The following is a 20674-nucleotide window of genomic DNA, read 5'->3' as shown; positions in this document are numbered from 1 at the left end:
TGTGGCCCTCGAGTCAAAAAGTTTGCCCACCCCTGCAATCTGATAGAAGGAAGAATAATATCAGACTTTCCTGAAAAGAAGAGGTTGTTACCCTTGCCTAACTAATTGTGCTTATTATTATTTAAAAGAGTGAGAGAACAGTGGCAGAGAATCTGGCTTAGGCTCCAATGGACTATTGCAAAAAAATTCTGTAACATTAAACTTTAAAATATATCTAATTTAAGAAATCTTAATACTTTGATTTTTATAGCACTGCACTTTCTCAAACTCCTTTTTCATCCATTAGAAAAATATGTCAAACTAGGCATAGAACAGGTGGGGAACATCGGCCCATGGGCCATATAAGGCCTGCAAAATCATTTGGTCTGGCCCTGTTAGGGCATTAGTTGTGAGTTAATTAAATGTTTGACAAATCTAGCAGGCTAATTTTCTTCTTCTTTTTTTAAAAACAGGCTAATTTTTAAGTTGATAATTTTGTATGGCCCACAACTCTACACTAATAAAAGAGAAAGATGCAAATTGACTGTACCTTCACAATGCCCACCAGCCAATCAGGAGTGAGTATGCAAATTAACCCAACAAAGATGGTGGGTTGATTTGCATACACAGGTGCCAAGCAGCTGGGGGCAGGACGCTTGCATCGTTGCCATAGCGACAACACAGGTGTTCCGAATGGCCCCAGCCTCTCTGGGCCTCTGGGCAGCGTAGGAAGGCAGAAAGGCAGCTCCGGCTGGAGCAAAGGCAGTGCCAGCAGCCAGGGGAAGGAAGGCCCATTCTTGCACGAATCTTCGTGCATCGGGCCTCTAGTGATGTTATAAATATCCAAATGGCCCTTGGCAGAAAAAAGGTTCCCCACCCCTAGTCTAGAAAATTGGTTTTAGGATACAAGTGGTAAGAGCCTGGATCAGGAGTATGTTGGGCTACAGTTAAAGGAAGCCTCCATTTCTAACAAGGGAAAGCAGAACTAAAAGATAGAAGAGATGGGGGAGAGGGGTATCAGTTTGCTGCATAGGAAAAAAAAGTAGATTGATGGCTAGGAGTCACAAGTTTTGGAAATAGAGTAACAAAAGAGAGGTTGAATCTAACAGAAGAAAAGATGTAAAATACCAATGTGTGGCTAAATCTAGAATTAGGGTTTTACATGTGGGTAAATGTCGGGGCACAGATGCAGAAAAAGAAAGATTTAAACCTCCAACTAACATTTTTCTCTGCCTCCTTCCTATCCCTAAGTTAAATAATGGCAGAGACGAGTCTGTTAGAGGCTGGGGCCTCTGCAGCGTCCACAGCCGCGGCTCTGGAGAACTTACAGGTGGAGGCCAGTTGCTCTGTGTGCCTGGAGTACCTGAAAGAGCCTGTCATCATTGAGTGTGGGCACAACTTCTGCAAAGCTTGCATCACCCGCTGGTGGGAGGACCTAGAGAGGGACTTTCCTTGTCCCGTCTGTCGAAAGACCTCCCGGTACCGCAGTCTCCGGCCTAATCGTCAACTAGGCAGTATGGTGGAAATTGCCAAGCAGCTCCAAGCTGTCAAGCGGAAGATCCGGGATGAGAGCCTCTGCCCCCAGCATCATGAGGCCCTCAGCCTCTTCTGCTATGAGGACCAGGAGGCTGTATGTTTGATATGTGCAATTTCCCACACCCATCGGGCCCACAACGTTGCACCACTGGACGACGCCACACAGGAGTACAAGGTGGGGAACCAGACACATGAAGTCAACGTGGGGCAAAGGGAGGAGCACAGTGGAGGGAGGCTCTCTGGGTAGAGGATCATAAGCTCCTGAGGGCAAGACTGTATCTGGGTCTCATTCTGTAGTTCCCTCTAAGGTGCATACACAGGGGACACATAGTACCTCTGACCAGTTACCCTCAAGCATGAAGAACAGTGGCGAGGCATACCCCAAAATTTCTCTCTGACCTTTCTAAGACATTTGAGCATGAGGGGTCTTGGACTATAACATTTATATACATAAAAGCCTAAGCCAGGGGTCCTCAAACTTTTTAAACAGGGGGGGCCAGTTCACTGTCCCTCAGACCATTGGAGGGCCGGACTATAGTTTAAAAAAAAAAACTATGAACAAATTCCTATGTGCACTGCGGGCCCGGGACGAGTCGGCTGCTAAGCAGGACAGGCAGCAGCACCCGGCAGGCCGTAGTTTGAGGACGCCTGGCCTAAGCGACCATTCAATCGGTAGCTATGACGCACACTGACCACCAGGGGGCAGACGCTCAACACACAGGCATAGAAACATGGAACAGACTGATGAATCTCAGAGGGGAGGGGGAAGGGTGGGAAGAGATTAACCAAAGATCTTATATGCATACTAGAGGCCCAATGCACGGATTTGTGCACCAGTAGGGTCCCTCGGCCTGGCCTGTGGGGATTGGGCTGAAACCGGTTCTCTGACATCCCCCAAGGGGTCCCAGATTGTGAGAGGATGCAGGCCAGGCCGAGGGACCCCACCAGTGCACGAATCCGTGCACTGGGCCTCTAGTATTTTTCATAATGAATGAGAATACATAGAGAAGATCCACGTTAGGAAGAACTGAAAAGTGGTCTAGTTTCCTCATTCTGTCCCCTGCTCAGAGCATCCCTTCCCTTCCCGTTGGTACTGGGAAGAGTATCATTTCACTTTAGACTGAACCAGTCTGTTATTTGCATCTTCCCCAGATAATGGATAACATGACATCCGGTTTAAATTATTGCTGGGTCAGAGAGTAAGTGTTTGAATAACAGAAATTAGAGCTGCTAATGTCTTAGTACTTTATCAAGTACTTAATTATGTTAATAAAATCTTAGAAATAAGATTTAAGGTTGTTTATAAGTAAGATTTCATTATATTTGCAGATGGTTAGAGTTGAATGGGAATGCAAGTTTAAAGATGGACATCAGGGTCCAGAAGGTCACTTGGGCAGTAATAGGTAGATACTTGAGTTAGAAGGTGGATGGGGTTGGTGACCGCTGGACCACTGAGGTTCAGTGAGAGGACATTTCCCCACATGTAAAACCCTAATTCTAGATTTAGCCCCACATTGGTATTTTACATCTTCTCTTCCGCTAGATAGGGGGGAAAAAATTGGTAAGCAAGGAAGGTGATAGAGATAGGCTGGTGGCAGGAGGAGAGACCTGTAAGAAGTTAACATCGCAAGTGACAGGCAAGGGAGGGAGTTGGCTCAAGAGCTGGTGAGATGGGTAGGATGCAAACAAACGGTTTAAAACAAATGGGTTAACCTCTGAATGTAGGCTATGCCAGCCAACCCCAGATCCCACCTCTCCTACTTCCTACCCTCAGGAAAAACTGCAGAAGTGCCTGGCGCCTCTGGAGCAGAAGCTACAGGAGATCACCCGCTGTAAGTCCTCGGAGGAGCAGAAGCCTGCAGAGCTCAAGGTAAAGGCAGGCAATGAACCAAGCATTACACATTATTTAATTCACCAGTTCTGATTCATTAGAAAAATGCTGTGCTTTCAGAAATGATGGTATTTTCTTAAGCTTGATGGTCATTAGAAATTGTACTTACATTACTTGTCATGAATTAAGTATTGAGGAGGAGGCTGGAAGAGGTAAAGTACAGGCAGAATGTCTTACATCTGGCGAGTTCAGGGGGTTCGTGCCTGTTGCTCTCCTTGCTGTGTACAGCAGGGAAGGAGGCTGCTCTGCTGAGTGTGCAGAGGTAGGACTTTATTAGAGGGGTTGAGGAGAGGAGAATTTGGGAGGTTCACTGGGGAGGAAGGGAGAAGGAACTGACCGAGCGCTCCCAGAAGAACTGTCCAATGACATTCTCTTCACTCCAGCAGCTCAGGAATGACAGGGGATGTTCCTGGGATGCTCTCCTCTTCCCATCCTCTGCCTGTAGAACCCTGTCCGTCCTTCAGGCAGCGGGAAAGCCACTTTCTAGCAGCTTTTCCCGACACTTCAGCACTTAGCTTTCCTCACTTACATATATTTCTGCATCTTTCAGAGCATCACCATGTTTGTAGCATGGTGTTTTTGTTTCTGTCTTATTTCTTCTAATGGTCAGTGAATAAGTATTAATAGTAGCAGTAGAAACTAGTATTTATTGAGTTCTGTACATTAATTCATTAGGTATTCATGACATTCCAAGCTTACAGAATTGTATTAGGTCTTAGGGTTCTGCCCTGGTTGGAATCCTGAATTCAACTAGACTTGGCACAAGGGGAACATAGAGAAGCCAGAAGTCCCGAAGCCATCTTTGGCAAGCGGGAACTCCATTCCTTGTAAGGTAGCTGTTATCATCCCGAGTTCACAGGTGGAAGCAATTTGGATAGTCCAAGTCTAGTCCAAGATCACACTACCAGTTGGTAGCAAAGCTAGGGATACTAGTTCTGCATGAATCAATAAATATTGCTTAAGCTCCCAGTATAGGTCAAACCATGTTTTTGACACTGGGAAACAATGATGAGCAGAAACAGCCCTGCTCTTCTTGAGCTTACACTCAAGTAGGAAAAATAAATAATGACATGGTATAAAAAGCATAGGTGCCAGTTCACGAGGGGATAACATAGAAATTTGACCTCCAGATGCCAGAAGAAATAATGAGCTTTTGGTATCATCAGAAATTAAACATATTTGAAAATAGTAGAAACAGTAATTTCTTTAACAATGACATTTCAACAGAAAGCAAGTATTGTTACCTTTGTCCTTTATACATTTTAACAAAGCAAGCATTTGATTTTTGTTGTTGTTAATCCTTACCTGAGGATATTTTTCCCATTGATTTTTAGAGTGGAAGGGAGGGAGGGAGGAGGAGAGAGAGAGAGAGAGAGAGAGAAACATCGATGTAAGAGAGACACATGGATTGATTGCCTCTCGCAAGCGCCCCAACCAGGGTCAGAGATAGAACCTGCAACTCAGGTATGTGCCCTTGACTGGGAATTGAACTCGAGACCCTTCAGTGTGTGGGCCGATGATGCTCTAACCACTAAACACACAAGCAGGGCTGAAATTTTTTTTAATTAAACTAATTCTGATTGCAAAGGTGGGTTTTAAAAAAAAATTTCTTGCCCTAGCTGGGCATGCAGGAGGCAGCCAATTAGTGATTATCTCCGTTTCTATCTCTCTCTCCCATCCTCTCTGAAATCAATAAAAATATATATATTTTAAAAAGTTCTTTGATCTTTTGAAAGGCTCCAGAGAAACTTAAAATAGGTGAAAAGGAAGCTTCTTCCCAGTCATTAACGTCCCTCTTCCTGTTGATCCTCTTCTTAAAGGTAAAGGATTGAGAGGAGAATAAAAATTTTAAAACCTTCTAAATACATAAACAGAACTGTGGTGTTTTTACAAATGTAAGTTACCATTTCAATGGTTTCAGAAACTATCCTTTCTTTTTTTTTTAATTCTCACCCGAGGATATTTTTTCTATTGATTTTCAGACAGAGTGAAAGGGAAGGAGTGGGGGGAAGAGGAGAGAGAGAGAGAGAGAGAGAGAGAGAGAGAGAGAGAGAGAAACAGTGAGGTGAGAGAGACACATTGATTGGTTGCCCCCGCACAATCAAACCCAAAACTGCATGATTAAACCTAAACCAAGGTACATGCCCTCGACCCTTCAGTCCATGGGCCGACACTAACCACTGAGAAAACTGGGCAGGGCATCAACCTTTCTTTTCTTTTCTTTTTTTTAAATTAATAAATCTTTATTGTTCAGATTATTACAATTGTTCCTCTTTTTCCCCCCATAGCTCCCCTCCACCCGGTTCCCACCCCACCCTCTGCCCTTAACTCCCCCACACTGTCCTCATTCATAGGTGTACGCTTTTTGTCCAGTCTCTGCCCGCACTTCCCACACCCCTTTCCCCCCGAGAATTGTCAGTCCACTCCCTTTCTATGCCCCTGATTCTATTATATTCACCAGTTTATTCTGTTCATCAGATTTTTTATTCACTTGATTTTTAGATTCACTTGTTAATAGATATGTAGTTGTTGTTCATAATTTTTATCTTTACCTTTTTCTTCTTCCTCTTCTTAAAGAATACCTTTCAGCATTTCATATAATACTGGTTTGGTGGTGATGAACTCCTTTAGCTTTTTCTTATCTGTGAAGCTCTTTATCTGACCTTCAATTCTGAATGATAGCTTTGCTGGGTAGAGTAATCTTGGTTGTAGGTTCTTGCTATTCATCACTTTGAATATTTCTTGCCACTCCTGTCTGGCCTGCATAGTTTCTGTTGAGAAATCAGCTGACAATCGTATGGGTGCTCCCTTGTAGGTAACTAACTGTTTTTCTCTTGCTGCTTTTAATATTCTCTCTTAGTCTTTTGCTCTTGGCATTTTAATTATGATGTGTCTTGGTGTGGTCCTCTTTGGATTCCTCTTGTTTGGGGTTCTGTGTGCTTCCTGGACTTATAAGTCTATTTCTTTCACCAGGTGGGGGAAGTTTTCTGTCATTATTTCTTCAAATAGGTTTTCAGTATCTTGCTCTTTCTCTTCTTCTGGCACCCCCATAATTCGGATGTTGGTATGCTTGAGGTTGTCCCAGAGGCTCCTTACACTATCTACATATTTTTGGATTCTTTTTGCTTTTTGCTTTTCTGGCTGAGTGTTTTTTGCTTCTTTGTATTTCAGCTCTTTGACTTGATTCTTGCAGTCCTCTAGTCTGCTATTAGGTCTCTGTATAATATTTTTTATTTCAGTCAGTGTATGTTTAATTTCTAGTTGGTCCTTTTTCATATCCTCAAGGGTCTTGGTAAATTTATTGGCCTTTTCTAGAAAATTCTTGAAAAACCTTATAACCGTGGTTTTGCACTCTATATCCAGTCGTTTGTTTTCCTCCATTTCTTTCATTTGTGATCTGTTTCTTTGTCTCTGCATTTTGGCTGCTTCCCTGAGTTGGTAGAGTAGCTTTGTGTGGTAGGTATCCTCTAGGGCACAGTGGCTCAGCCTCCCCAGTTACCTGAGGTGGACACTCTTGGTGCACCCCTTTGTGGACTGTGTGCTCAGCCTTGTTTTGGTTAAGTCTTGATTGTTGTTGGTATCACTGGGAGGAATTGACCTCCAGGCCAATTGGCTGTGAGGATCAGCTGTGTCTACACTGGGAGAACTTCTGTGCTGGAGACACTCTTATGAGACAAGACTTGCAAAATTGCAAAAGCCTCTGTGCTTAGCTTGGATGGGGCGGAGTTTCAGGGCGGAGCAGACAGCCTTGGTTTCCCGTCAGCCCTGCCCGATGAGGCCCCTGGGTCTCAGTGTCCCTTGGTAATCGCTGCAAGCACCTCTGAGAGAAAGCTGCCCTCGAGTTTCGCCCGCTGCCAGACAGTCCAATTTCTCCCCAAATGAGTCGGGGTTCCCAGAAACTTGCCTGGAACTGGAGTTCAGCACAGTCAGGAGCTTCCTTCTCCCTCCCGCTTTAGAAAGCCAGCCGCGCACTCAGCCTCCCAGGCATTCAGCAGTCAGTCCTCTCTGTGCGCACGCGCCTCCTGACCTCTGCCTTCCGCAGCTCCCAAGTCTCAGTGTGCTTTCTCTTTTCCTGACAGTCCAGATTCCCCTCAATGAGTCTGGTTTCCCAGCGTCTCACCTGGGACTGGAGTTCAGTGCAGTCGGGAGCTTCCTTCTTCCTCTCGCTTTAGAAAGCCAGCCACGCCCTCAGCCGCCTGTGCACACAGCCGCCCATCCACTCCACGTGCGAGTCTCCGTACCTCAGCCTTTTGCAGCTCCTCTGAGTCTCAATGTGCTTTCCTCTTTTCTTCTAGTTGTAGAATTTCCACTCAGCCAGCTTTCCTGTGGTTCTGGATAGTGTGCGTTTTGTCTTTTAGTTATAGTTTTGATATTTTTGTGTGAGGCAGCAGTTTAGATGTTTACCTATGCCACCATCTTGGTTTCTCTCCCAACCTTTCTTTAGTGACCATTTGAGTTCTCCTTCCTCCTCCCTCATCTCCACCTCCAGAATCAGACCCCGTGCCCTTTTATTTTATTTTATTTTTTAAATATTTATTGTTGAAAGTATTACGTATGTCCCTCTTTTTCCCCCATCAACCCCCTTCAACCCACCCCTGGCCCCTGCCCCAGGCCTGCACCACTGTCTGTGCCCATGGGTTATGCATATATGCATACAAGGTCTTTGATTGATTACCTCCCACCCAACCACCCTCCCTTGCCTTCCCTCCAAAATGACCCAATGACCTTTTAAAACTAATGTGTTAGGATGGCAAAGGCCTGGGGTGAGGTGGGAACCGGGTGGAGGAAAAAAGAGGGACATCTGTAATAATCTCAACAATAAAGATTAAAAAAATAATAATAATTTGTAATTAACCATGCTGAAATAATTATTCATAAAATAATCTACATAATTTTAAAAATAAACTGTCATGTCCAAATATAGTATAATATACAACAAAAGAAAAGTAATGTGTAATGAAGTCTGCTGTGTGATATTTAAACATGAGTGCCCTGAAAGACACAGCAGTATAGTTTTATCCTTGCACCTGCCAGTCTATCCTATCATCAACAATGCCGCAAATGCAGATTCAGACCGAGGCCATTGTGAGTCATGTTGACTCAAATATCAGAAGAAGCTTAGCTCTTGGTGACATGATATCTCAATATGATATTTCCAAATATCATTTCACTCCCTCTTTAAGAACCACTGCACTGCAAATACAGAGTGAAAAAAAGAGAAGGGACTATGGGGTTATATGAGGGAGAACTATTTTGCTACCTGTTTATCACAGTTATGACTTCTAAATTCCACCCATTCATCGCCCCTGAACACACACCCAGGCTGTGCTTTATGTGAGGGTATGTGTTGTGGGAATGTGTTTTGTTCCATGTGGTTCTGCGAGGGCAGCAGTGAAATGGGAGCAGCGGTTGCTCCGGCACTGGAGCTCATCAGCCTCTCCTGGCCACCCAGGCTCCAGGCCACTCCAGACCCCTCAGCCCTCCTTTCAGTCCCAGCCCTTCCTCCTCCACAGTCCCGTCTCTGCTTCTCACGTTGCTCCCCTCTTGGGGTGATTCCTCCCCGCCAGCCACATGCCAGCCACATGACACTGGGAGAAGCCTTCTTTGGGGAGAGCACTTCTTGTTGCAGTGGCAGTACGAGGTGGGATGTGCTTGCTGATAGCCCTCAGAAAGGCTGTGGCTGGTATTTGCACCCTAATTAGCAAGTTTCAGGAATGGGAAAGCTTCAAGTCTATGTGCTGGCTGAGAGAAAGCATGTTTCAAATTTTAAGCAACTCATTTACTAAGAAATTTGGGAACCTGCTCCTGGGATGGCAACTATCAAGTCTCAGAAATGACTTGAAACTATTTCAGGTTCAGCCCTGAAATCTATGTATTTGTTACAGCCCATTACTAGAACCTTACTGATTCTTTTCCACTTAATTCTATCTGATCATGTTTTCATCAGGTAAGCTATCTTGTAACATACAAATGATGGCAGTCATATCACTTAACTGGCCAGTATTTGTATTTTCCTTTTCTTTATTTTTTTTAAAATATATTTTTATTTCGGAGAGGAAGGATGGGGAGAGAGCGATAGAAACATCAGTGATGAGAAAAAATAATTGATTGGCTGGCTGCTTCCTGCACGCCCCTGCTGGGGGCCCTTGATGGGAATCGAACCAGGAGCCTTCAGTCTGCAGGTCAACGTGCTCTATCTGCTGAGCCAAACTGGCTGGAGTTGTATTTTCCTTCTCTTAACAAATTACAGTAGCTAGAGCTTTATCATCAGATACGGCTTATGTCTGAAATAGGTTGTCATTATATTATTGAGTTCTTATGTCTTGAATTATTTCTCCTAAAACATAAAAGCATGGCTTTTTTGAAGTTAAAGTAATTTAAGAAAATTAAAACTTATAAACATTGATTTTTATCTTCCCACTGGTCTTCACTCCCAAGTCATCAGTGGGATAGAGCCATTCTTTATAGAAGGAAATGACAGTGGAAAGAAACATGAGTGTCCCGTTAAACTGTTTTTAATGACACTGGAATTTATGCACGTGGCAGGTGGGGAAAGGGAGACGCTGTGCCCCCCTGGCCCTGCTAAGTAAGCAACACTGTCCCTCTTTTCTCAGAGGCTAGTGGAGAGTCGCCGACAGCAGATCCTGAAGGAATTTGAAGAGCTTCATAGGCGGCTGGATGAAGAGCAGCAGCTGTTGCTGTCACGACTGGAGGAGGAGGAACAGGACATTCTGCAGCGCCTCCGAGAAAATGCTGCTCACCTAGGAGACAGGCGCCGCGAGCTGGCCCACCTGGCTGCTGAGGTGGAGGGCAAGTGCTTGCAGTCGGGCTTCGAGATGCTTAAGGTTCGACCTTTGCTCCTGCGTGGCCCCTCAGGTCGGGCACAGGCTAGCTTTGCACAGGCGGTTCTGTCAGCCCAGTATGCTCACTCCTCTGCTATGCTTCTTTAAACCCAGTCCTTTCTTCTAGACATAATCAGAGGGTCTATTCTACAGAAAGGCTCCTCTGATTTCTCCCATTTCCTTCTAATCATTTCTGTGTTCTTATGTCTTGTCAACAATTATTGTGAGTAATTTGTACCAAAGAAAAAATCCACTCTTTTGAAAGGAGGGAAATCTAGTCTGAATTTGTGAAAGAAAAAAAAAAATGCATTAAAAAGTGTGTAAATGCAGTTACCATTACTTTTAAGTCCTAGAATTTGATTTACCTAGTGCTAAAAACAAATAGGAACAGCCCAGCCAGTGTAGCTCAGTGGGTGAACATCGACCTATGATCCAGGAGGTCATGAACCGATTCCCGGTCAGGGCACATGCCCAGGTTATGGGCTCAGTCCCCATTAGGAGGCATGCAGGAGGCAGCTGATTGATGTTTCTCTCTCAACATTGATGTTTCTATCTCTCTCTCCCTTTCCCTTCCTCTAAAATCAATAAAAACATACATTTTTTAAAAAAACAATAGAAACCTAGTTTGAAGGACACTTAAAATTATGTGTAAAAAATACATTGTTTTTGATATGTAAACACCTCTAAAATGTTTGAAATCATTTGTTTTCTTAAGGAGACGCATGGTGTTAGCAAGGCTGTAGGAAACATGTTTCTTACCATAGAGATCAGACTAGCAGCATTGGAATCAGCGAGGCGCCGTTGCACATTGCTCTGCATGCTGATGTACTCCTTGGTGTTTATTCTCATGTCCTTTCATGTATGTGTGTTCTGCCTTCCACATTAAACTGGGAAATCCTGGGGGCAGAGATTTGTCTTCTTTGTCTTCTGGACCCCAAGTATTCCCAAATCAGGATTGGCACACAGTTGTTAGTGTTTATTAACCAACACCAAACAGGGGATACCAACCCATAGTGGGAAGTAGGACCTATTCCTCTACCACAGTCTGGAGCTATCTGTACTAATCCTCAAGGAGACAGGTGTTGTGGTTGGTACTTGGGGGACAGAGTGAAGAGCAGACACAATCCCTGCACCCTGCATTGAGCTCCCAGTGTCCTTGAGGAGCAAAGACAAACATACAAGAACCCATTTGGAAGGAATATAAATTGCCAAGCTTCGTGATGACCAGAAGTTGAAAGTGAGGATGAAGTTGGGCGAGATGTACTCAGACCCCTCTGGAGCTCTTCTTGCATGGCAACCTCCGTTTGCCCTGTTCCTATTTTAGAGATCTGGAACTTTTGGGAGGAGGGGGACCCTTTTGTCTATAGGACCCTTGACTACCAGGACCAATACTGCTTTCTTTTCTCCTTCCCTCTAGGATGTCAAAAGTACCCTGGAAAAGTAAGTGATTCCTGCAACTCTTTAAGTGAGTTAGATCTTGGCTTACGGTACAGTAAGGAGTTGGGGGAATAAGATGGAAAAGGCATGCAGCTTCTGGGTAGACTATGGGAAAGGGTTATTACATCCATGAATAGAGAGCAAATCATCGGGAATAGTAGCCAGTTAGAGAGCAAATCATCGGGAATAGTAGCCCTTTGAGCATCAGGACTTCCTGGTTAAGGAAGATACCAAGATCATGTAGAACCAGATCCTTTCTGTGCCTGTATGTGGAATTGTGTCCAAACAAGATGGAAGAAGGAAAGGGTTGGAGGGGGGAGGGTAATTACTCATTTGCATGAAATATAACAAATATCTCCAGAAAGTTCTGAGGCTTATTCTTAAGGATTTGTCCAGGGGACCATATGGCTCTCCACAGATTGGCAAAAGAAAGCAATACGCAAGTGCTTGTCCTCAGGGAGGAGGGAGAAAGTGGGAGGATGGAGCTTCCCTGACCTGCCCTTTCTTCCCCTATCTCCCTGCCCCTCCTAGATGTGAAAAGGTGAAGACCTTGGAGGTGACTTCAGTATCCATACAGCTTGAAAGGAACTTCAGCAGTTTCCCCCGACAGTACTTTGCCCTAAGGAAAATCCTTAAGCAGCTAATTGGTGAGTTGTTCCCAAAAGGAAAATAGCAAAGGGAATTGGCAGAGAGCAGAAAGTCTTTATCTGGGCTTCAGCTATCCTGTCTGTCACCTTCCCCGCCCACACCCACACCCACACCCATCCCTTTACCTGGCTTTCGGTCACTCTGAGTCACAGAACTCGCAGTGAAAAGCCTCAGTGTCATCTAATCTTAGGCCCACGCTTTTCTGAACAGGGCCCAGAAAGGTTAAATAATTTGCTAAAATTGGTCCACTCTAGAGAGTGAAGGGAATGTCATTCATTTGTACTCAGAGAATATAGTCATAAACCAGGACGGTTCCAAGAAAACGGGTGTCAGGTCACCCTACCCCTAGACCCGATGATGGTGTCTTCTCTGTATCCTTCTTCACATACACTTTCCGTTCTTTCTGGCGCTTGAACTGTGCCTGGTGCTTCTCTGCACTGTGAGATGATGATTATGTCGGGGGCTGTGGATGGAGCACCAGGCAGGAGGAGCCTAACCCACCAGCCCTTGCAAAGGCAAGAGCGAGTTAGTCACCTGCTCCTTTTAGGGCCAGGTGAGACGTGAAGCAGTATTCCCTCCCCTCCCTTAGGTGACACCATGGATGGAGAAAGTTTACCAAACCACAGTGTTCTGGGGGCCTTTAAGGGAACAGGCTCTGTAAGGCAGGCTGGAAGACTGAGGCAGGGGCGTTGAGCTATTCCCGTCCTCATCTAGCTCCCCACTCTGGCTTCTCCCGCCAGCGGATGTGACCCTGGACCCTGAGACTGCTCATCCTAACCTAGTCCTGTCGGAAGATCGTAAGAGCGTCAAGTTTGTGGAGACAAGACTCCGGGACCTACCTGACACACCAAGGCGCTTCACCTTCTACCCTTGCGTCCTGGCTACTGAGGGCTTCACCTCAGGCCGACACTACTGGGAGGTGGAGGTGGGCGACAAGACCCACTGGGCAGTGGGTGTGTGTCGGGACTCTGTGAGCCGAAAGGGCGAGCTGACCCCACTGCCTGAGACTGGCTACTGGCGGGTGCGACTGTGGAACGGAGACAAATATGCAGCCACCACCACGCCTTTTACTCCTTTGCACATCAAGGTGAAACCCAAGCGGGTGGGCATATTCCTAGACTATGAGGCCGGCACACTGTCTTTTTACAATGTCACAGACCGCTCCCATATCTACACCTTCACTGATACTTTTACTGAGAAACTATGGCCCCTCTTCTACCCAGGCATCCGGGCTGGAAGGAAGAATGCTGCACCACTTACCATCAGGCCCCCGACAGATTGGGAGTGACAGGGAGGGCCGGGGGATCACTGGGACCAGGCAGGATCAAGAGCTACGGGCCTTCCTTCCTGTGACCTGCTGGAGCAGCTTCGCGTCTGCCTGTTCCGGTCCTGAGCCACCTGGGAGAAGCGCCCCGGTGTCTAGAGTGGTTTATGTGGAAGCGTAGGTAGGACTGGTCGGGTGAGAGCACAGCCATGTCTCCTCCTGTCAGGTGGGGAGTAGGTTCCCAAGGACTCCCCTGAAGCCCATCAGGCTCTCTATTGCACAGGACGGGTTGGGAAGGGAGGAGGGGCTTTTCCAGAAGCAAAACGTCTGTGGGAGGGTATGACACTCAAACCAGAGGAGGAAACAAGCCCGTGTACACCTGTTAGGGGCTCTTGAACGCAGAATAGTTGTTTCTTGAGGAAGAGCATAGAGGTACGTAAACCTCTAGACTGAAATAAAAATGAATGACAGTTGCTTTCATGGGTCTAGGAGTTGAGGACCCATGAGAGCAAAGATTTTTTTGCGGGCAAAGATTGGGCATCAAGAGGTTAGAAAGAAAGGGGCTAAAGGAACAGATCCCTAGATACTAATGAAGGAGAGTGGGGTTTCTTTGGTCGTCTATTCCCAGAGTAAGGTTCCAATTGTGAGTTGGATTGGCCAGAGGTAGCAATGTGGGGAGGAAAGGGTGAGGAGGAGGAAGAGGAGAACCCAGGTTCCTGTCAGCCTTCAGCAGAGCTGGCTTATTACCTGCCTCCTTAGAGTTGATCGTCTCCAAGAAGTTGGTCACCTTACTCTTCAGGGATGAGTTGCCAAAGATCCTGCAAGATAGTCTGCCCTTTTACTGCTTTCCCAAGGGAACTTGGAAAGGAGAGAGTCCAGTATTGGAGGAAAGAGAAAAATATTTCTATCCAAAGCTCTTGCTTTAAGGAATGTTACTAAATAGTTACTCCCAAGTTGTCAGCTTTCTTACCTGGATAAAGTGTCTAAGCCAGAAAGGGAGAGAGGGAATAGAGTCTTCCTCGCCCCGAGGAAAGGGTAGAAGAGGGTGGTGTGTGTAGGGAAGGACCAGATAGGCAACTTCCTTGTGCCTGCGTGCATCTGGCCTGGAACTGGTGTTCACAAGAGCCAGTCTTTTGTTTGTTTGCTGCCATCCCTCACGGTTTGCCATTTCCCCTATCAGAGAATGTTAAGTCATTTAATGTTAGGCCAAAATAATCTGTAGGGTACATGTCAAAAAAGGTAAAGCAATGCATGCCAAACCAAATTGAAACGACTTGAACCATCTGCTGCTCAGGTAATGGGGTTCACAGAAGGTGGGACAAGCTGCAGGTTAGTGAGGGCATTTCAGTTCCTCCAACCACCTCAACAGGACTCTGTCCAGGCTCTCCTCTTACCTTTGTGCCTTGACTGTGGTTCTTTGTGGCAAGATGCTTTGGTTGGTAAACAATATGGAACAAAGGATCCACTGACGTGATCTTTGTGCTGTGTGGTGATTTGATGGCTGCCACTGCCAATGTGTCAGAATCACTGGGTGTTGAAATGCATGTTCCTGGGCTCATCCCGAGTGACTGATCAAGGTCTGTGGGCCTGGGCATCTACATTTTAGGCATACTCCTTTCATTTGAGTCTGGGGACACTTGTAAAACACTTGTGAAGAGGTTTTAGCTACTTCCTCTGAGCTGGAGGCCTGGTTACCCAGCCTGATGGGGTTTGAAAGGGGAGAGAGGCCCCACCCTCCTGTAACTTAGGCTGCCCTCTCCCTGTCTCGGGGTTCATCCACATTCTCCCCCTCCATCCCTCTACTCTGACCTCAGGAATTGGTCATTAACTATGAAGCAGAGGTGAAACGGGGGATCAAACAGAACAAATGGGAGACAGGTCAGAGGGAGGGACTGTGATCCATGTCTGCCTATATTGGGGGTGGGGGTGGTTTCAGGGGCAGGAGATGCTGTCATCTCTCTGTGCTCCAGTACCTACGATTAGGAGTTAGTGTCTATTTAGAACTGTGTAACAGGATGTGTGTGTGTGGCTCAGTGGAAAAGAATTGTGCTGAGGGCCAGAACCCTTTCCTCCCCTCCACCACCCTGTGATCCTTTCCAATTTCACTCCCACTGGCACCAGTGGTTTTTTTAAATGTATAACCTCTGTTCCTTCTATCTGTACATCTTCCAGGCACTCACCTTTGGCTTCAAAGAGTAGTGCAGAAGGTCTATCTGGCTATAAATTGCTCAGAACCATCCCCCCAACCTAGCTGCATAGAGACCCCTCTTCTGTCCTGAAAATGTATAGCAGTTTGAGATCCTCTCCTGTTCCACCCGTCTCTACCGAGTATAGCTAGTGACGGACTTGAAGACCAGAAGGAAGCCCGGACTAGGACTCATAAAGAGACCGTGGCTTAGAATGCAATTCAAACAGATGCATCTGTGAGGCCGCAGGGTGGTGCCTCGCGTGCCTGGAACTACATTTCCCAGGAGGCATTGCGCTGGTGCCGGGGCGGACCTATCTGAGGGGCGGGGCCTACGGGCTAGCTTGTTCGGGCGTTCGCGGGGCCCGGATGGCGGGGCAGCTGAAGGACCGCGAGGCTTTCCAGAGGCTCAGCTTCCTGTATCAGGTGAGTCCGAGTAAGGTGCGCTCGGGCAGGGCGCCCGGTGCCGCCGGCTCCGTGTGACCGCATCTCCCCTAGGCCGCCCACTGCGTCCTCGCGCAGGACCCCGAGAACCAGGCGCTGGCGAGGTTCTACTGCCACACGGAGAGGACCGTGGCCAGGCGACTTGTCCTGCGCCGGTGAGGCGGGAGCGGGCCGATGGGGGCAGGGGCGGGGAGCGGGCGCGCGAACCCCCCTTCTCCCTCTCCCCTCTGCCCGCAGAGACCCATCGGTGAAGAGGACCCTCTGTCGTGGCTGCTCTTCTCTCCTCATCCCAGGCCTGACCTGCACGCAGCGCCAGAGACGTGAGTGCGCCTGTGGAGGCGAGAGGAGGAGGGCGCGCCGGCGGGCGAGCGGCCCTGCCTCGCGGTAGACGGGTGTGTCTGCTCGCCGAGGGGCCCGCGGGAACCGGCTTTGTCTAGCTCGGACGTAACTCCGCTCGGGCAGTACGAGGCAGCGTAGCCCGTGCGTAAGAATAGAAGTTACTTGGCATTGTGGAGGACGAGTCCTCACCATTCGTGCAACAAATGCTTATTTTTCCAAGGTGTGCCAAGTATCGTGCCAGATGCATTGTTCTCATTGAAGGTACAGTCTAATGGGACAGACTGAGAAAGGAAAAATTAAAATAGTGTAGCACAGCGATTTTTAACCTTTTTCATCTCTTGGCACACATAAACTAATTACTAAAATTCTGCAGCACACCAAAAACTATTTTCTGCTGACAAAAAGAAATAGGTATAATTTTGATTCATTCACAACAGACTACTGTTGTGTGGGCTGTTGTTTTTTGCCCTAGGATATGTTTATTGATTTGAGAGAGCGGTAGGGAGAGAGAAGCATGCATCAGTTGCTTCCTGCACCTCCCAGTCAAGGTACCTGGGACCTAGGCAGGTGCCCTGACCAGGAATGGGACCCGCAGCCTTTTTTGGTATCTGAGCTACCTTATTTGACAATCTAAGGGAAAAGAGGTCAGTGCCCCTGACTAATCAGGTATTGCATATTTTTAAAATTCTTGTAGCTGGTGAAGAAAATGCTTTAATTGGAGGAGTACAATGCTGTGACTTATGCCAGTAGTGATGAGATGCATAAGAAGAGGCAGTAGGAGATGGAAATTCTCAGCATGGGTGTTGACTCTGAGAGGAGAGCTTGTGGGGCACGTGCTGTCAATTAAAGGAGCACTCTGGCTAGTGTGCTCAGTGGTTAGAGCGTCAAAATCCTCTTGTCCGGTCAAGGGCATGTACCTGGGTTGCAGGTTCCAGCCCCAGGTTGGGGTGGTGCAGGATACAGCCAATAAATGGGTCTTTCTCACATAAATGCCCCCCCCCACTTCCACTCTCTCAAAAAATATCCTTGGCTGAGATTTAACAAAAACAAAAAACGCAAGAGTTTAGGAGGCTGGAGTTTAAAGTGCACAAGACGTGAGGCTGGAGAAGGAAATGGCAGATCTTTTAGAGTCTTGTAAAGGGGTTTGGACTTTATCTTAAAGCGCACCGAGGCCCCTAGCCCATTCAGCTCAGTGATTAGAGTGTCAGACCTCGGACTGGAGGGCTGCAGGTTCGATCCCGGCCCCTATCAGGTCTCGTGTGGGAGGCATCCAATCGAGGTGTCTCTCTCACATCGATGCTTCTCTCTCTCTGTCTCTCCCCCTCCCTTCCACTCTCTCTAAAAATCAATGGGAGAAAATAATTTTCTGGTGAAGACTTAAAAAAAAAAGTACCAAGAAATTGGTAGTTTAGCTCTGGGCAATTTGACTCAGTGATTGGACCGTCAGCCTGTAGACTGAAGGGTCTCAGGTTCCATTCCTAGTCAAGGGCACATACCTTGGCTGCAGGTTTGATCCCCGGCCCCCATCAGGGTGCATGCAGGGGGCAACTGGTCAATGTCTCTCTTTCCTCCTTCTCCCTCCCTTCCACTCTCTTTAAAGATCAATGGAAAAAATATCCTTGGGTGAGGATTTAAAAAAAAAAGAAATTGATAGTTTATGCAGGGCACTCACTATCAAATTTTCTTTTTCTTTTTTTTTTTTTTTTACTATACCATAATTAGTTCATTTTATTTTTTTAATGTTTTTTTTTTTTAATTTTTTTTTATTAAGGTATTATATGTGTACATATCTTACCATTGCCCCCCCCCCCACCCCACACTATCAAATTTTCATTGAAAGTGGGGAGCAGGTGGAATTCCTACTAGAAAACAATGGAGACAAACCTGGGTGCAAGAGCCCTTTTCTTCTAACCCAGGCACTCTTCCATTTTCCTAATTTCACCCCAGGCTGCAAGGGACAGCGGTGGACAGTACAGACCTGCCTAACATGCCAACGCAGCCAGCGGTTCCTCAATGATCCTGCACATGTTCTCTGGGGAGACCTGCCTGAGGCCCATTTAGGGAGCCAATCAGGTGAGAAGTGGGCAAAAATGTGGAATATCCCACAGGGATAGGGATGGATTGGGGGCAGAGAGCTGAATAGGACACACAGGTGAGTTCTGGGTCGGTGTGACAGGTGCCACAGTCTTAGAAAACTCTCATCTATCCAGATATGAGACCACCGCAGCCCTTGCCAAGCACAGCCCGCCCCACCCCAACCCACCTTGCTGAGGAGAAAGCACAACCCCAGAGCTCTAGTTACCAGTGATGGAGTCACTGACTTCCAGATAAATAAAGTTTAATTCTGTTTTACTTTGGTGAGTCAGTAACGTAAGTATTTCAGCTCTTCCATTTCCTCTGTCTGTATTTCTCTGTCGCCAGGTAACCTCTCCTTTGTCTTTATTGCCTTCCTACTCCCACCTTTCAGGGAGGTCCTATTTCCATAGACCACTTGGCCCCACTAAGCAGTTCACATATCCAGGCCCCTAGTTCCAGGGCCCCTTCGCACCTGGTTCTTAATGCAATGCCAAGTGTGGAACTTGGGCCCTAGGGTTGCCTGTGAGGGCCTGAGCCTTCTTAGGGCATTCCAGATTTAGGTAACCCTGACTTGTTGACTGATGGGCTGGACAGACTACTGATGCCACAGGATGCTGTTTTTAAATAAGGGAAAAGCTGTCGGGGGAGGGACTTTAGACCCTCTCGGCCCACTCCAGCGTTGGTCTTTCCCAATCTCTGGATTTTCTTCTTTAACATTCCAGTAAGGGAAATTGTACAAACCAGAATTAACAAGGTCAAAGGTGATAATGAAAAGGACACTGCAAGCATTATACAGTATGCTCTGTAAGTAACCCTCAACGTTTTCTTGAGAATTAGTAAACAACAAAAATAGTTTTCTCCAGTACCCTAGAGAACTTGCTCAAGGACAGAGTTTCATCCTGACCTCGGTGCTAGGTGCCAGTTAATCAGTCTGCCCCAAAAGTATACAAACAAAATTTACTCTTCCCACAATGCAGTTTCTTCCCTTTCTCGTATAAATCCTGTGCTGCACTTACTGCTGCATTAAAATCAACAGCTTCATTAAAACACTTGTTGGTGCTCTCCCTCCAGGGAGCATGCCCCTGCCAATCCCTTCCCCTCTCCTTCCTTCACAGGCAGGTAATTCCTAACCCCTGAGGTCCTCATGAAACTTGCACCAAGGGAGCAGTGGACACTTGTCCTGGTTAACGCCCTGACCCTGTCCCCAAGGCTCCTTTTTCTCTGCCTTCCCAGTGAACCAGAGCAGCCCAGCCTACGCTCTCCTGTTGCTTCTTTTGTGCCCGTCCTTGTTTTCTTGTCCTAAGTAATTTTTGCTGCAGTCAAATTCTTGCTTTCTTTAAAAAAAAAAAAAAATACTCCATCATGTTGTGACTTAAAACAACAGTGATTTATTATTTCCCCTGCTTCCGTGGGCTAGGCTGTCGGAGGGCTGGCTGGGTTGGATGATTCTTTTTTTTCTTTAGTTTTTTGGGGTTGTGTTTTTTTTGGCGGGGAGTGGGGGAGGTTTTTTTTAATTTCATGAAATGGGTGGGTCTTTTCCAACTAGCACCACTTGGAGTTACTCCACTGTATTTTGCTGGTGGCCGGTACCTGGTCTGGAAGATCCAAGAAACTTCGTTGTACATGTGTGGGACCTCTCATTGCTCCTCCAGGTGGCCTTGCTAATGTCTGCACAGCATGGCTGTCCCAGGGTGCGTGGACTTTTCTCCAAGAAGACAAGCTCCAAGTGCTTTTGTCAAGCCTCTGTGCTCTCCATGCTGGCTAATTAATGTCCCCTTGACCAAAGCAAGTCACATGGCCAAGCCCAGATTCAACACCAAGGCATGAATGCTGGGAGGTCCACTGGTTCCCTGGGGACCACAGATGCGGCAACCTGCCTTGTCTTGTGCCTTTGTCCCTGACTCAGTCTCCACTTAAAATTATTCACATGGAAATACTGAACTATGCAAGTAGCTGAATGCTCTGAGTTAGTCTTTCACAGTTGATTTCTGGTGCTAACGCCAACTTGGCCAACTGTAGCAGACATTAGAAAC

At 46.7% G+C, this 20674-nt stretch overlaps 1 protein-coding gene across 3 annotated transcripts in view; it reads left to right on the top strand.

Moving 5' to 3' along the window:
* Window positions 1–20674, top strand: part of LOC308246902 (ribonuclease P protein subunit p21-like) — a 64420-nt gene that overhangs the window by 1640 nt on the left and 42106 nt on the right. For 2 of the 3 annotated variants that reach the window (XM_080665233.1, XM_080665234.1), the window contains exons 1-5: window positions 15928–16208; window positions 16281–16381; window positions 16464–16546; window positions 18513–18638; window positions 18776–18922. In XM_080665233.1, coding sequence (XP_080521359.1) covers window positions 16152–16208; window positions 16281–16381; window positions 16464–16546; window positions 18513–18638; window positions 18776–18873 — 465 coding nt within the window. In that variant the 5' untranslated portion in view covers window positions 15928–16151 and the 3' untranslated portion in view covers window positions 18874–18922. Of the gene's footprint in view, window positions 1–1230; window positions 1691–3289; window positions 3386–10020; window positions 10252–11665; window positions 11689–12216; window positions 12333–13073; window positions 13259–15927; window positions 16209–16280; window positions 16382–16463; window positions 16547–18512; window positions 18639–18775; window positions 18923–20674 lie in introns of those variants that run through there. The other variant, XM_080665235.1, reaches the window with a different exon arrangement.

This window comes from Plecotus auritus (assembly GCF_963455305.1).
Source record: "Plecotus auritus genome assembly, chromosome: 4".
NCBI classification, from domain to species: domain Eukaryota; kingdom Metazoa; phylum Chordata; class Mammalia; order Chiroptera; family Vespertilionidae; genus Plecotus; species Plecotus auritus.
This window is presented reverse-complemented; position numbering and strand designations above follow the sequence as displayed.